Source organism: Panthera pardus, unplaced genomic scaffold, assembly GCF_024362965.1.
Source record: "Panthera pardus isolate Hobbes unplaced genomic scaffold, ASM2436296v1 HiC_scaffold_13, whole genome shotgun sequence".
NCBI lineage: Eukaryota > Metazoa > Chordata > Mammalia > Carnivora > Felidae > Panthera > Panthera pardus.
In genome coordinates, this window is record NW_026526688.1 from 154953457 (window position 1) to 154970092 (window position 16636).

General features: G+C 33.2%; 1 protein-coding gene across 33 annotated transcripts in view; it reads right to left on the reverse strand.

Annotated features, from left to right (window-relative positions):
• The window catches only part of ADGRL3 (adhesion G protein-coupled receptor L3), an 813483-nt gene that overhangs the window by 330496 nt on the left and 466351 nt on the right, over nt 1-16636 (reverse strand). For all 33 annotated transcript variants that reach the window (XM_053901514.1, XM_053901520.1, XM_053901521.1 and 30 more), the window contains one exon: nt 1064-1173. In XM_053901514.1, the coding sequence (XP_053757489.1) occupies nt 1064-1173 (110 nt within the window). The remainder of the gene's footprint in view (nt 1-1063; nt 1174-16636) is intronic.

The window sequence follows — 16636 nt, forward strand, 5'->3', positions numbered from 1 at the left end:
TCTCTATTATTGGATTATGCACACTTACAGCTTAGGAGTAATGTGTTGCTTCTTAAATGAGCAGAAATGCGGCAAGCTGACAACTATCTCTTAGCACAACAAACTTGTTGATCCTCAGGTACTTTCCTTCTGAGATGTCAAAGGAAGTTGGAACCTGGGATTTACTTGTGATCCCAGGTGTTTTGAACTTTGTGGATGAACTGATTATCTAATATGAGAATGTAGGATTTCCTAGGCAATCTTTACTAAAGAATCCCATGAACAATTAACTGCCAGATCAAAAATATTTTTATGAAATGGTGATTCTTCCTTTGGGTGGAAAGTCAGAAAAAAATGTTCCAGTTTTGATTGTTTGATCCTTCATTACTCCTGAAGAAAAAAAATGATGTTGTTGGCATATACCATATCTGACTTAAAAGCTGCAAAGACAAACTTCTTGAGGCTGCAAAAGATAAATTCTGAAGAGTGCTTTAGTTAATGTAACTTTTGTAATTTCTTTTTAGTTTATTCCTTCTGGATGAATATATTTCTAGTCCTCCAAATGTTGACAGCACTTATAGATTAGATAATACAACTTCTACAAAGTTCAAAATTTATCAATTTCTATACCACTAATGTAAGTATAATAATATATATTATATCATATAGACAGCCATATATTATATTATATTATATTATATTATATATTATATTATATATATAATACTTATATAATATAATATGCAAGATATTATTCATTTTCATTGCTTGTTTGCTTAGACCTAGAGGGAGGCAGTCTCCTTTTTTTTCTCTTAACACTTTTCTAAACGTTTTATATTCTTGCATTAAGAAAAGGTTTAGAATAAGTATGGATATACAGAAATGTATAGTCAAAATGAATACTTCAGGATCATTCAGGCAACGTCTAATTCTTCCAATGGTGGGAGGATTTATGATCCTGAAAACTTAAGTCTTTAAAAAAATGTATGTAATACTTCTTACACTTTCATGGAGAATATTTGGTCAATGCACGCAAAACAATGCTTAATGTCTTTTCACAAGAAAAGTACAGGAATATACATACTGTAAGGGACACATTCATACTGCACTTCAAGGTATTTATAGGTTCCTGGACACGGGTCTGGAAAAACATCAGGACCTGCCACCACTGCGCACTGTGTTCTGTTATTGCACCTGAAATCAAAAAAATAAAAAAGAAGAAATAATAAACTTATGGGAAGTGAAATCATGATTAATACCAGTGCTGAATTTATTTTGCTTCTTGTTATAAAAATTTAAGTATGGTTTTGCTCAATTTAGAGTTTTAGACTTTGGAAGGAAATATCTGTAGTATACTCAAGAAAAAAAAACAAACCTAGAAATAAAAATCAACTCATTCAGTTTACTCATACTAACGAATTTGATTTTTCAGTGAACACAGTGCAACTTTGAGTTAGAAATTAAATACTGCTTGAGCAACACTGGTTCTTAGGATGGCACCAACGTGAATACAAATAACTGTTTGGTAGGAATCACTCACTGTCGTTGTTAAAAAAAAAATTGAAAAAATATAACCACAGAGTTTTATCAGAAATATGTAAAATACATTCAATGATTATCATGACATCCATTTTAAAGGCAGTCAAAATATAATGTGGAAATGCTTTGGCCAAACCTAAATCAATAAAAATTTAATATTTGAGTATTAAAATCTCTTAAATATCAATTAATATATTACTAACACCATAAGTAAAGCCATTTTTATGAACTGATTCTCATGTTCCTTGTGTTTGGCCAAATAATTACACTAACCTCACAGATGGCTGTTCACAAATACCAATATCCTATAACTTAAAATAACTTTGAGTCCCCAAAGAGAATAATCAAAAACCACTACTAAAATAGAAATATACACTAGGCATCCTTTGTGGCAACTCGGCTAAACAAATCTGGGCTGCCCAGATTTAATCATGGGTAAGTATACATATAATGAAATTGATTCTTTGATTTGGAGTGGCTTTGCCAAGGTAAATTTTACTCAGAAATTGTCTACGTTCAATAATTTATTGATAGGTACATTTTTCTATAGAAAAATAATGTTTTCCAACTATTATATTGTCACTAAGTGTACAGGATGAGGCATTCTACAGTTATCCTGTTGTATGTTCTTGTTTATTCATCTCAGAAATATACTACCTCATGGCTAGAATTTTCTGTTATATCTACTTGAAGATATGCTTTATTCTATGAAATGACCAATACTTCTGAATCATTGTTTGCATACTGGCGGAATAAGGGAGCACCGAAGGAAGAACTCATTCTGATTTACTGTGAAAATACCTTGGGTTTGCTTGAGGCTACCATTTGTTGGCCTTAATGAGGATTTTTCTTAGTACCTAAATTAAAATTGATTCATTAGTGAATGTTGTAAGGTGAAAAATATATTCTGTGCTTTCAGTGGAAGATTAATAAAAGCCAATATTCTATACTTTTTATGCAATTTAGCATGATAGTTAATCCTGAGGAACAACATGTCCCTAATGTTCTCTTGTGTAGATTTAATGTCTAAGGATGATTGTAATAACGGTAATGTAAATGTGGCTGGCCTCACACATAAGAGGCAAGGAGACACCTTGCCATTTTAGTGTACTCAGACTTTAAAAAATTGGAGTACTTCCCTTTTACAAAGAAAATCTTTTGGAAGGAGATGTCTCAAAGTCAAAATACGTGTTTCTTTGCAGTTAAGGCATACAATTTTCATATCACACCTGGAAAAAAACTCATAAATCTATCTCAGATGTTTATAAAAGGAGCAGCTATATAAACTTAGTTATTTCTGTAATTTGTTAAAGAAAGTTATCATCAGGATTGCATTTGAAGTAGTAATAGTTAATAATGAAAGAAGTATACATCATAAAATTCAATGAGATGTAAATATTTTGTAAATGTAGTATTTCTGATCTGCAGTTATTAAATCATCGGCTTTCTTGGTCTACTCTTGTTTTACACCCTATTATCAACCTTTCATTCTGATTTCTACAGCTGATATAATAAAATTCATTTAGAAGTTGTGTCTATTCTTCTAATTCTCAGATACAGAAGGGCAACTACATATCTTTTATTATTTAATCAATGTTTTATATCAAAAGACAGATTACTACTCTATGCCCTACTACTTTATGCCCTATTTATGAGCAGGGCATAAAAGTTAAAATTTATAATTATGGAAGTGTTTGTTGCACAGAAAGTGGTCTTGAATCAGAGATTTCACATGGTTATGTTTGAAGAGTCTCAATTAAAAAATATAATATGAACACTATTCTAATCCACCTATCCACTTATCTATCTAGACATGCACACCAAACAGTATTCATACTACTTATTATTTAAGATATAAAAATATAATTTATTTATGCATATTTAAGAAAATTAAAATAAGTGACCATTTGCTGTAAAAATAAGCCAAGTAAGCCTTCTAATTAATGAGATAGTATATTGAAGAGGTATATAAACAAAAACATGCTATATCAATAATATATTTGCAGTCATTATCATCATTGTTCTGGATCAAACAAGGCTTTACAACATTAACTTTTCAAAATAATTACATACTTTATTAGTATTTATTAGTATATTATATTGCATTATATTAAATGTTCTTTATAAGTTAAGATTCTTAAAAATCAGGGAGACAGGTAGACAATCTCTAGAATATTATTTTTGTATAAGATACATTATAACATTGATTGCTTGAAGACCAACTACACTTCAAAAACATAAATTTAATGGTTCTGTCTTCTGTTTAAAAATTTTTCTTAATGTTTATTTATTTATGAGAGAGAGAAAGGCACACGCACATACACATACACACACACACACACACACACACACACACACACACACACACAGAGTGCAGATGGGGGAGGGGCAGAGAGAGAGAGAGGGAGACACAGAATCTGAGGCAGGCTCCAGGCTCAGAGCTGTCAGCTCAGAGCCCGACATGGGGCTCAAACCCACAAACCATGAGATCGTGACCTGAGCTGAAGTCGGAGCTTTAACCAACTGAGCCATCCAGGTGCCCCCCGTCCTCTCTTTTTGTATGACATCAGTTACTATAAATTAAAATGAAATTAATTATACTTTTGATTAAAGATTATTGAACAATGAACAGTTTACACCAGTGAGAGCACTTTTATAGTTATAAAAAATAAAGTAAATTCATTCTAAAATATTAAAGATGATAAATGTGAAATAATCAAATGTTCTCATGTGCTTTAAACTCAGATTTTTTCATTGTTTACTTTTAATATACATATAAATTAAAAAATGATTTTCAGTATTCCTGATATTAAAGATACTTCTATAACCCACAATAAAGGATGAGAAAAGACTGCCATAATATGGTTAAAGCATCCTAATCCACTAATATTCACAGAGAAAACATCATAATCTTAGAAAGTATTAAGGCTTATTTACAGTGATAAAAGTTTCAATATTTTTTCATCAGAAAGTCTATGCGGTTAAAAAAAAAATCCACTCCAACAATAGTTTTGAGGATAAATGGCTGAAGGGGGCCAAAAGTTATACACTTCCAGTCATAAAATAATTAAGTCATGGGATACAGGGTACAGTTCTGGGACTCTAGTTAATAATCCTATACTGTACATTTGAAAGTTGCTAAGAGAAGACAGTCAAGTATAAGCAGATGGCACTGACAGAATTCTCAGAATCTCTCGGAGTTTCACTTTTCACATATATAACATGGAGCCAGTTATTTAATTACTGCACAAAGTTGCTATGCTTATAAAAATTCATTAGGAAAAAGTGTGAAGTACCATATATATGCACAAAGTATACTTTTGGTTGTCATAGCACAACTATTATCATGACTAACATTAGCCATTTGTTTCAGGATAGGTTAATAATACTTCATTCCAAAACACTGGGTCTTTTGAGAGGAACTTAGAGTACAAGTGAGATAGCACACAAAAAAGCAGATAAACTATTTGGGTTTAGAGTAGAAACAGGAGAAAAGTAGATTCCCATTTAAAAAAAATCAAAACTGTAAGCCAGATCATTAGTTATACATAAATTACTTTACCTAGGACATACTAAGTCCAAAATGTAGAGTAACAACGCCCTATATCTGTGTAACCTTTCAAACTTGGAAAGCATATTCACACAAATCCTACTTGTCACTTCTTTTATCAGATGAATATTATTACCTCCAATTTCACAGAGGAGGGAATAGGTTTGAAAATGTTAAATGACTTTTCAGATTCTCAGAATTCAAATCATGGTTACTGGACTGCTGAACAGTGACCCAAAAACCATGGGACTGCTGTCTTCTGAGACTGTGAGTCATGCATTTCATGGTCACTTTGGGAAACTGACTTAATTCACTGATAGGTTCTCAGGAGTACTTGTGATGATCCGATGAGGTACAGACCAGGCGTAAAATATCTAAGTGGCCCAGGATTCCTTTGGTCGTGATGTGCATCAGGCATTCCAAGGAGATCCCGAATTCAAATTAACATTACACAACCAGGCCCCTGCAATCCAAATTGGTATGTAGCAACTGGAAAGATCAATCTCTGAGCATAGGAGGAAGAAAGGATGAATGAATATTTATTCAGATGTTTCCAAAAGAAAAGAACAACATCATGTCCTTTTAATTCAACCCACATATAAACCTTCAAGGTGCCATCTACTGATCAGGTTTATTTAGTAAATGTTATTTAATATGTTGGATGCTATTATTAGCAGTAATCTTAAAGCAATATTGTTTAATTTAAAATAGTGTGTTATGATGACTGCCAGGGAAGACATACATAATTCCAGGGCTAGCAACAGGATACAAAATCATCACAGTTTACTAATTCATTCAGATCATTCACAGTTTACTAATTCATTCAGATATGGTTAAGAACAGTACAGGAACAAAATTAGTTAAGTGTGATATGAAGAAGTCATCTCTGGGGAAAAAAAAATTCCTCTATTTGCAAGCTAGGGCAGCATATAGTGAAAATGATATTGCTGAGTTTATGTGTATATCACCTATTCAGATAAGTTCTTATTATATATAAAATAATTAGCCTATTTTCTGTTAAATACAATAAATTTATCTTTGTTTTAACTTCAATACCCCAGATAAAAATTAGCAGCTACTGGGGTGCCTGGGTGGCTCAGTTGGTTAAGCAACCAACTTCGGCTCAGGTCATGATTTCACGGGTTGATGAGTTCGAGCCCCGCATCAGGCTCTGTGCTGACAGCTCAAAACCTGGAGCCTGCTTTGGATTCTGTGTCTTCCTCTCTCTCTCTCTGCCCCTTCCCCACTTTCTCTCTCTCTCTCTCTCTCTGTTTGTCTCTCTCTCTGTGTCTCTCTTTCTCTCTCTCAAAAATAAATAAACATTAAAAAATTTTTTTAAATAAAAAAAAATCAGTGGCTATTGTCTCGTGTTTGGTTACAACATATTTATAGGTTAAGCATATAAACATGATCCTTAACTATATTTCTTAAAACTTCTAATATAACAGATACAAGGATGGTATTAGTTGCTTCTACAGCTCTAGTAATTGAAGTAAAATTTTGTATTTATGTACTGGGGGTCTAATCCACTGGTGTTCTCCATTAATAATCACTTCAACCACATATTCTTATTACACTCTAAAATCAGTGTGTACAGGGGTGCCTTGGTGGCTCAGTCGGTTGAGCGGCCAACTTCGGCTCAGGTCATGATCTCATGGTCTGTGAGTTCAAGCCCCACATCGTCGGGCTCTGTGCTGACAGCTCAGAGCCTGGAGCCTGCTTCGGATTCTGTGTCTCCCTCTCTCTCTGCCCCTCCCCTGCTCATGCTCTGTCTCTCTCTGTCTCAAAAATAAATAAAAACACTAAAAAAAATTTTTAACCAGTGTGTGCAAACAAGCCATTCCCGGGAATGTTAAGAAACTTTTCACATGATGCCTCACCCATGTAAGTGTTAAATGTGTAAAACTCCACTGAAAATCACTGCAATGATAAGCTATGATAGTGGAAAAATAAGTGCTTTGTGTCTTTTTGTTAGCAAAATTAGTCATTTGAATTTACATTATCACTTTTCAAACAGCATTTATATAAAAGCATGTATGTGAAGAAACACACATACACTTAGTAGACCCAAGTATTTCCCAGTATCTAAAATATGGCAGATCAGTGTCTGAATCATATAAGACACTATTCTCTAAGAGGAAAATATTTTAGAGATAGGTTTATGCCAAAAACAAAACAAAACACCACCATCATAATACTTTAATGTTTAAAATATGAAAACAGTTTAGGTAATCAAGTAACTCAATTTTTTAAATGCTCATGATAGAATGTAGCAATATAAAAATGCACAGATTAATGTGTGAGCATCAACAATATTTTGCTCAATGTCAATCAACAGAACAACTCTTACACATTCTTTATTTTCCACTGCCTGTCACTCAGGGACCTGCTGATCTGGCATTCATTTTGAACTTAGAGGCCTGGAAATGAGAAGGCAACTATTTCATGGCAGAATATGAATATATACATGTCATAAAGAAATCATCTAGATCTCAAATGGTAAGAGAACTAAGTAGTCTGAGAGAAAGAAATCAATCATTATTATTAAAAAAAAATTAATTCTGGGGTGCCTGGATGGCTCAGTTGGTTAAGCATCATCCAACTCTTGATTTAGGATCAGGTCATGATCTCACTGTTTGTGGGTTCAAGCCCCACATCAGGCCATGCACTAGCAGTGTGGAGCCTGCTTGGGATCCTCTCTCTCTCCCTCTCTTTCTCTGCCTCTGTCTCTTTTCTCTCTCTCTCTCTCAAAATAAATAAAAAAATTAATTCTTACATTGTAGCCATACACTTAAGCATTTACAAAACAGTTTGGCAATGCTGTCTACTTTTTTTTTTATATGTTACAATTTCTTTTTTAAAAAAAATTTTTTAATGTTTACTTAATGTTGAGAGAGATAGAGGTAGAGACAGAGCGTGAACAGGAGTGGGCGGAGATAGGCAGACACAGAATCCCAAGCAGGCTCCAGGCTCTGAGCTGTCAGCACAGAGCTGGATGCCAGGCTCAAACCCAAGAAATGAGAGATCACGACCTGAGTCGAAGTTGGATACTTAACCGACTGAGCCACCCAGGCACCCCTTATGTATTACAATTTCATTTAATTTTTATATATTTAAATATTGTATGTATCTCATGTTGCCTATTTTGTATTTTACTTATATTTTTATAGTAATTTGAATCAGTTATTTTTCACCCCATTTTTCACATGAGAAAACTGAAGCCCAGCAGGCTTAGATAACTTATCTAAAATCCTGCAACTAGGAAGTGACAAACAGAAGGCAAATGCACCTCTTCCCACAACAAGGAATTGTGCCTTTGAACTTCTATGTCAGCTCTTTGGGTTGGTCTCATTCTCACAACTAGGGTGTGACCAGAGGCCGAGTTAAGTGGCAATTTAAGAAGTAAGGAAAGTGATAAGGCCCCTAATTTGGTGTTTTCATTTTTGAGGAATTTATTCTAAATTATAAACTAAAAATAATGCAAGATCTCATAGAACACAAGTTGATACTGTATGCACTTCGCAAGGTAACTGCCTAACCTCAAGTCTCTCATTTTCTACATTCCTTTACATTGAATTTCACAAACATTCCTTTACATTAGAAAAAGGTAATCTGACACAAGCAAGTGAAAACAAGACCAAAGTGATTAGTGAGGAGCATAGAAACTAGGATACTGTATTAGTCTTCTTGTTGCTTCTGGGACTATAACAATCTATAACAAATTTAGTGACTTAAAAACAATGCAAATCTATTCTCTTGTAGGTCTGCAGATCAGAAGTCCAAAATGAGTCTTATATGGTTAAAATCAAGCTGTTGGCAAGGTTGGTGCCCTATTGAGGTTCTGAAGAGAATCCGTTTCCTTGTTTTTTTCCAGTTTCTAGAAAGAACCTGTTTCCTTGTTTTTTTTTTCTAGTTTCTAGAGGCTGTCCCCTCATTCTTTGGCTTGGGCCCCACATCACATTACCTTTTCTCACTTTGACATGACATGATCTTCCTCCCTCTTTGACCTTTTGGCTTCCCTATAAAGACCCTTGTGATTACATTTAAGATAATCTGCCTATCTCAAGAGCCTGAATATCATCACTTATGGAAAGTTCCTTTATCCATATAAGGAAATATTCTTAAATTATAAGGATTAGAATGCCAGTTCAGCATATTGCCTGCCAGCACTTAAGTAAAAAAACATATTGAAAACTCTCTCCTGAGGTGATCACCTTCAAGAAGTCTTACATAATAAGATGCATGTCACTGCAGTAGAGCATGGCTAAGTTAGTGTTCATTGTCTCCATAAGGAACAGTTTTATTTATTAAAAGAATGAATAGGCCTCCACTTACATATATTATCTCCCAGTACAAATAAATGTTTTTAGTATAATTTGGCTAAAAGACATCATATTAAGCGTTTGTTTTCTTTGATCACCAAGAAATTCTCAGTGCATAAATCTTGTTGCAATAGATGTGGGAAACTAACCTATATTACTTGACAGAGGCAAACTTTTAAAGCATTTTACAGAAATTGGAATGTAGTTTGACTTTGGACCTATATAAAACCTTATAAAATATGAAGTACCAAAAAACACTAAGAAATTATTAATGAAGCCCATTGGTTCATATTAAACTGAATTTATGATTCTGTGTTACTATGCCATTCTATAAACAAATTAAAAAATGACTATTTCATGTTTATGGACTGAAATAATTTTATTTTGACAAAACCCAATTTAAAATAATAATTCTCTACTACACTAAAAAGATATTGCTTTCTTATGTTCTAAACTTTACCAGTAGCAATTTAAAAAATAGAAGCCTTTTCAGATTCTCTTCCTACAATACAAATTTACAAACTTATGAACCTTAAGGGCTTATTCCTGGGAATTTTTCAAATTGATTTAATAATACTCTAAAAATATAGAAATACATTTGAAAATGTGGTAATCTTATAAGGAAGTCCAATTTCCCAATGTTCTACATATTTCTGGGTAATATTTGAAAGAACAAATTACCATAATCATCAGTCAACATCCATAGAATATTTATGGAGCCCATTCCAAAAATAAAATGATTAGCTATGTCAGACACATGAGTACAATTCATAGAGGCATACACCCATAATAAATGGAAATATGCTTTTAAAATTAACATATTCACAAACATTGCTTGGAAAAACATTTGAGTCCCGTTCTGTACCAATGACTTCTAAGCTATAATCTTCTTGTAGCTGAATGTTATAACAATGGGAATGCTATAACAATATAAAGTTATAAAGGGCCTTTTCAGTTAAAAATAAGTAGCATTGCATGTGTATTAGTGTATTACCACCTATGTAGGACAGCATTTCAGAGCTGAACATTCTTTACCTGAATGTATGGTTACCAAATAAATCAGTGTGTGTCTGCATTCATTATCTGAAAGTACACCAAACAGTGGTATTGCTCATTTTCTCCTAACTAAAGAGGAACAATATTTTATATGCATATATATTATATGCATGTTTTTCTTAAGTGAAGACAATGTCCACTTTACTGAGAGCTAGTTAGGATACTTCTATATAGTTTTTCCAAGACTACTTATGTTATTGTACTTTCTCTTTTTTTTTTTCTTTTTTTCTTTTTAAGTCAGAGACAGACTTACTTCATTATACTTCCTCAAACTTTTGCAAGGCATTTTTTTCCTCCATGAGCCACAAAAAGGTCTTGTCTGCATGACTGGGCTAAGACAAGGAATGTTATCCTGAGACATATAGTTAAATCTGTTTTTTTTTCTTTTCAATATGTGGCATTTCTAAATCAAACTGTTTATACATGAGAACAATAAAAATATATAAAATAAAACTTCAGAAAGAGAATTGCAAAGAAAAAAGGAATTTTAGTAACATTGGATACTGAAGTGAGTTAACCTGAAAGCCTATAAAAGGATCAAGATGAGCTGAGAACAATGCCTTTGGCTTCCTCACATTTGCTTTTAATAAAGTGCTAAATGAAAGCAAGTGAAAACCTGTGTGTGTGAATGTGTGCATATGTATGCATGCCAATAGTATACACAACATTTATATATTAAAAACAAGACTTCCAAAGCAGGAATACACAGCAGAGAGAAATGATGTTTTCTGTTTAACTCTGTCCTTATAAATTTTTTGAAGAGTTCAATAGTGTTTTTTTTTTATATTACATAAAAATAATTTTAGTTGTCTTCATAATTTGTAAAGATAGTGTTAACAGACATGGTACACAGTAACTAAGAAAGAAAGCCCACACCTGCCAGTGATTGAAGACCAATAATTTTCATGATTTTCATAATTCAATTTCAATAATTTTCATAATTTTCCTCTCCCCTTAGATGTTTCATCTCTCACTTCTGGCAGCAGGGCTTCTTAGGCTTACTCTATTAATTCCACTCATGACCTCAGATAGAGATACATGTCAAGCATAGATAGAGATACATGTCAAGCATATCTCTTTCTTACCTGCTTTGATTTATGGTATCACCAGAAAGCTATAAATACAAGATAAATGCTATGACATTTCTCTGTATCAGAATGCTTTAGGCTGAAAAAAAAATAGCAAACATAAATAAAAGTGGCTTCAAAATAAGGCTTGCGACATCTCACGTATTAAAAATTAGAATATGGTTTGTTACAACTTGGTTAATTCGGAGATTTAACAGGCATCACCGTGGCTTGAATTCTATGACAATCTGTTGGATTTTGTCTTACGGTCCTAAGATGACCACTTGCATCTGCAGGTGTTACACAGAGATGATACAATCTTGAAAAAAGTAAGTCCTATCTTCTGTTTTTTTTTTTAAAGTAAGGATGTTATATACATAAGCCACTCACCACCATTCTTACAGAACATTAGCCAAAAGTAACCAATGCCTATGCGTATGTCAGCATGCCTGTGCTTAAAAGAGTCACACAAGAGAAATGAAATCCACATGACTGGTTTGCCCAGTGAAGGTTCATCATCACAGGGCCAGAGGGGCACACAGAATTCTCTGAAGGACTGCACTCTTTACAGGAAAATGAACAAATCAACCTTTTGCTAGTGAGGAAGAAGGGGGGAGTGGTTAGAGAATGGATTTTTGGAAAGCAAACAACAGCATCCGTTTTCTCAGTTTCTTTCTCTAGTGAAAACACCTCATATTTAAGATATTATAAAGTTTATAGCACAATTACTAAAAAGAAGAGACATATAAGAAAGTATTTTTCAAATTTAAACACAGCATTTTACTTTGAAAGAATATGGATAAATACTGTGATGTATAGAGTCTGGATAAATACATTAAAATGCATCTCTATTATTGGATGATAGACAGCCATGAAAAGTGATGAGGCCAGCATTACCCTAATATTAAAACTAGATAAAGACACAACAAAAATAGAGAACTACAGGCCAATATCTCTGATGAACATAATTATATGAAATATCCTCAACATAATATTAGCAAACCAAATTCAACAATATATTAAAAAAAATATTCACTACGATTAAGTGGGATTTATTCCTAGGTTGCAGAGGTGGTTCGTTATTTGCAAATCAATCAATGGATACATCACATTAGTTTACAGTGAACATACCTCAACAAATAAAGACCATCTATGAAGAACCTATAGCTAATATCATCCTTAATGGGGAAAACCTGAGAGTTTTTCCTCTACGATCAGAAACAAGACAGGGATGGCCACTCTCACCACTTTTATTCAACATAGCAGTGGAAGTCTTAGTTACAGCAATCAGAGAACAAAAAGAAATAGAAGGCATCCAAATAGACAAGGAACTAATAAAACTTTCACTATTTGCAGATTACACGATACTATATATAGAAAACTTAACAGACTCCACCAAAAAACTGCTAGGAATGATAAACAGACTCAGTAAAGTCACAGGACATAAAATCAGTGTACAGAAATCTGTTGTGTTTCTATATACCAATAATGAAGCAGCAGAAAGAGAAACTGAGGAATGGAAATGGAATCTTGCCATTTTTAGTAACATGGATGGAGCTAGAATAAGTCAATCAGAGAAAGACAAATCCCGTATGATTTCACTCATACATGGAATTTAAGTAGCAAAACAAATGAGCAAAGTGAGGGGAGGAGAGGAAGAGAGAGAGAGAGAAGCAAATCAAGAAACAGACACTTATCTATAGAGAACAAACTGATGGTTAGCAGAAGGGAGGAGGGTCTGGAGATGGGTTAAATAGGTGGTAGGGATTAAGGAGGGCACTTGTGATGAGCACTGGGTGATGTATGGGACTGCTGAATCAGTGTATTATACACCTGAAGCTAACAGTACTCTGTATATTATTACCTAACTGGAATTTAAATAAAAGCTTAAAAAAAAGAAAGAAATGATGAAGTAACTCTTCCTTTACTAACCTGAAAAAAATCTTCTACATTAAAATTTAAAATGAAAACATTAAAAAATAGTTTTATAGGTGTATGTATGTGTAAATGTAGAGAATAACTCTGAAGGACTTGTAGCAACAGTGATTATCACTGACATGTAGGATAATTGTTATTTCTTGGTCCATAGTACTTTTTCTCCCTTTTAAAACAGCGTGAACATTTGTTATTTCATGATCATTTCAAAGCATATTTAAAATTTAAAGGCAATGATAACTCTTTCAGGATTATCCATATTAATTATTTCACATTCTTAGATAACTTTCAACTCTTAAAATTTTACGTAATAACACCTATAACAATGCAGCTTTCATGTAAGTTATTTTTTTGCAAATTTCCCCAAAAGTTTCTCTGAGACTTACTGCACATCTATCTCTAAAGCATTACAATTATTTTTTTATATTGAGATGAGATATAGCCTTTTTCTAGAGAAAATTAAAAGATGTAAGTCACCTAGGAACTCTGGCACAATGGAAATCAACGCTGCCAAATACCCAGCAAGCTAGTACATATCATTTACATCTCTGTGATGGTTGCTAAAGGCTTTAAGATAACAATGTTAATCTACCTTAGAATGAAGACAATTATGACATCTTATCATGAGAATAGACAAAGTCTTCAGGAGTGTTTCATATTTGTTTTTTTCAGACTTGTGGACCTGTTCCATAACTTAGAGAATCATATCCAAGTGGAGTTGTAATACTTACTCAACACAACACAATGAATTATCTGGGACACATGCTGCATAATATATGCATGATTGAGAAAGCCACCAACAATTTAAGGTTTGCGGTGAAAGAGAAAAAGGGGAAATCTAGTATCACAAGCTATTTTTTAAAGAGAATAAGCAACCGTTAGGTAAATATAATGTATTTATTTTCTTGGTTGCCATTTTCAATGCTTGACATTCTTCCTATATTTGGAAGAGATAGATAGATAGAAAGATAGATAATTTACTGAATATCTCAAATATACAATTTGAGCTTCAAGTGAAAGAACTTTGCGTTACTGAACAAAAACAAGATTAAACACTTTTATATTTCATTAGTTTCCTTTGTGATTATGAAATCACAAATATGAATTAGTTTCCTTTGTGATTATGAAATCACAAATATGAAATATAAATATGTAATAGAATGCCTAACGCACCATTGTAGAAAAACTTATAATGAAATGCACACAATCATTACCCTCTGCCTTAAAACAGAGCTAAAATACCAATTAATATCTATATTTTTTCAATGAATATTGATATTATTCAATAGTCATTACATTATTCTTTCAAGACTGTTTCCTTTAGAGAAACAAAGTTTCATAAGTACTCTTGACAACTAGCAAACACACAATAAAAACTAAGGTTTTTTATGAGTACTTACTATGTGCCTATCATGCACTAGATTCATTATTCACATATATTCTAACACATAAATTAAATTCTAACACATAAAGATTGCTCTAATGTAAAGCAAGCTTTTCAAGAAAGAGTCCTTTTCTATTTTTATTTATTTTTAATTTTTTTAATGTTTTTATTTATTTTTGAGAGACAGAGTACCAGTGGGGGAGGGGCAAAGAGAGAGGGAGACACAGAATCAGAAGCAGACTCCAGTCTCTGAGCTGTCAGCACAGAGCCCGAGGAGGGGCTAGAACTCTGGGCCGAAGTTGGACACTTAACCGAGTGAGCCACCCAGGCACCCCAAGAGTCTTTTTTTAACAAAAGAAAATATATTGGGGCACCTGGGTGGCTCAGTCGGTTGAGCGCCGACTTCGGCTCAGGTCACGATCTCGCGGTCCGTGAGTTCGAGTCCCGCATCGGGCCCCTGTGCTGACAGCTCAGAGCCCGGAGCCTGTTTCAGATTCTGTGTCTCCCTCTCTCTGACCCTCCCCCATTCATGCTCTGTCTCTCTCTGTCTCAAGAATAAATAAACGTTAAAAAAATTAAAAAAAAAAAAAAGAAAATATAGTCCCTCCTTTTCTAAGAAAAATATGATTCTAGTACAGAATAGTAGCTGCAGTTTGATTGATTGATTTTGATTGAAAAGTCTGTAATCAAAGTGATTGTTTTATCTTTGCTATTGTTAAATGGATTTATATTGTATAATTCACAATGGATTATATACATATTTGGAAAATATACAAAATATACCAAGTATTGAGGTTATTGACAATGCTTGAATGTGAAATAATATTAAGATACTTAAAATGGTTAGATACCCCTTGTGATATAGAAAGTGCCCTAGAATTAAACTCAGAACTTACATTTGAACCTACACTATTGCAAAAATCAAGACAAGATACATAGCCTCTCAGGGCCTCAATTTCTGCTTATTTGTAACTACAATCTATGATTATTTTGAGCTTCAGAGCAATAATGTATAGGAAAACACAGCACAGAACCTGAGATGGTGTAGGCACTCAACAAATGTTAGGTTACTGAATTGAGGATGGATGACAGTTAATTACAGAGAATTAATAACATAATAACTCTAAACATAGAGTTAAACAATTAAAAAGGCAAAAAATAAAATAACCTTTTCAAAAAAAAAGAGAAAAACAGAGAAAAAGCCTCTTGTAAGTATTTCATTTGGAATTCCAAGTAAAATAAAACCACCTCAAGCCTCGTGGTCTCCCTTTTGATCACCTGGGTTCAACTTAGAAATGTTAGTAGAAAGAAGCCACTTAGTACTATGTGCCTCAGTTTTCTTCCTTCACACCGGATTGCCATGAACTAAAATTAATACATAATGACCTTTACACCACTACGCCATCAGATTTTATTCATGAACAGCTTCATTAAAATGCTCTTGATTAACAGAGACAAAAATAGAAAACCATTTAGTTTGGGACAATTGTGCTCCACTTTAAAACCATGTTCATCTCCAAATACATATAGTATTTTTTGACTTTACAGGACGGTAGCTCTATCCCCGAAGATACATAATGATTAAGAAATATCTGTCGAGTTTTAGTAGTTAGTAAAATGGGCTATATGTATATAGTAAAAAAAAAAAAAAAAAAAAAAAAAGTAAGGTTAAAATTACATATATGCTTTACTTTAAGAAAGATTCTGAAAAGACCGGTTTTAATAAATATAGAAGCAAATCATTTATCCTTCTGAGTTTTACTCTACTCATGTGTAAAACAAATGTAGCACAGGTCTCACTGAT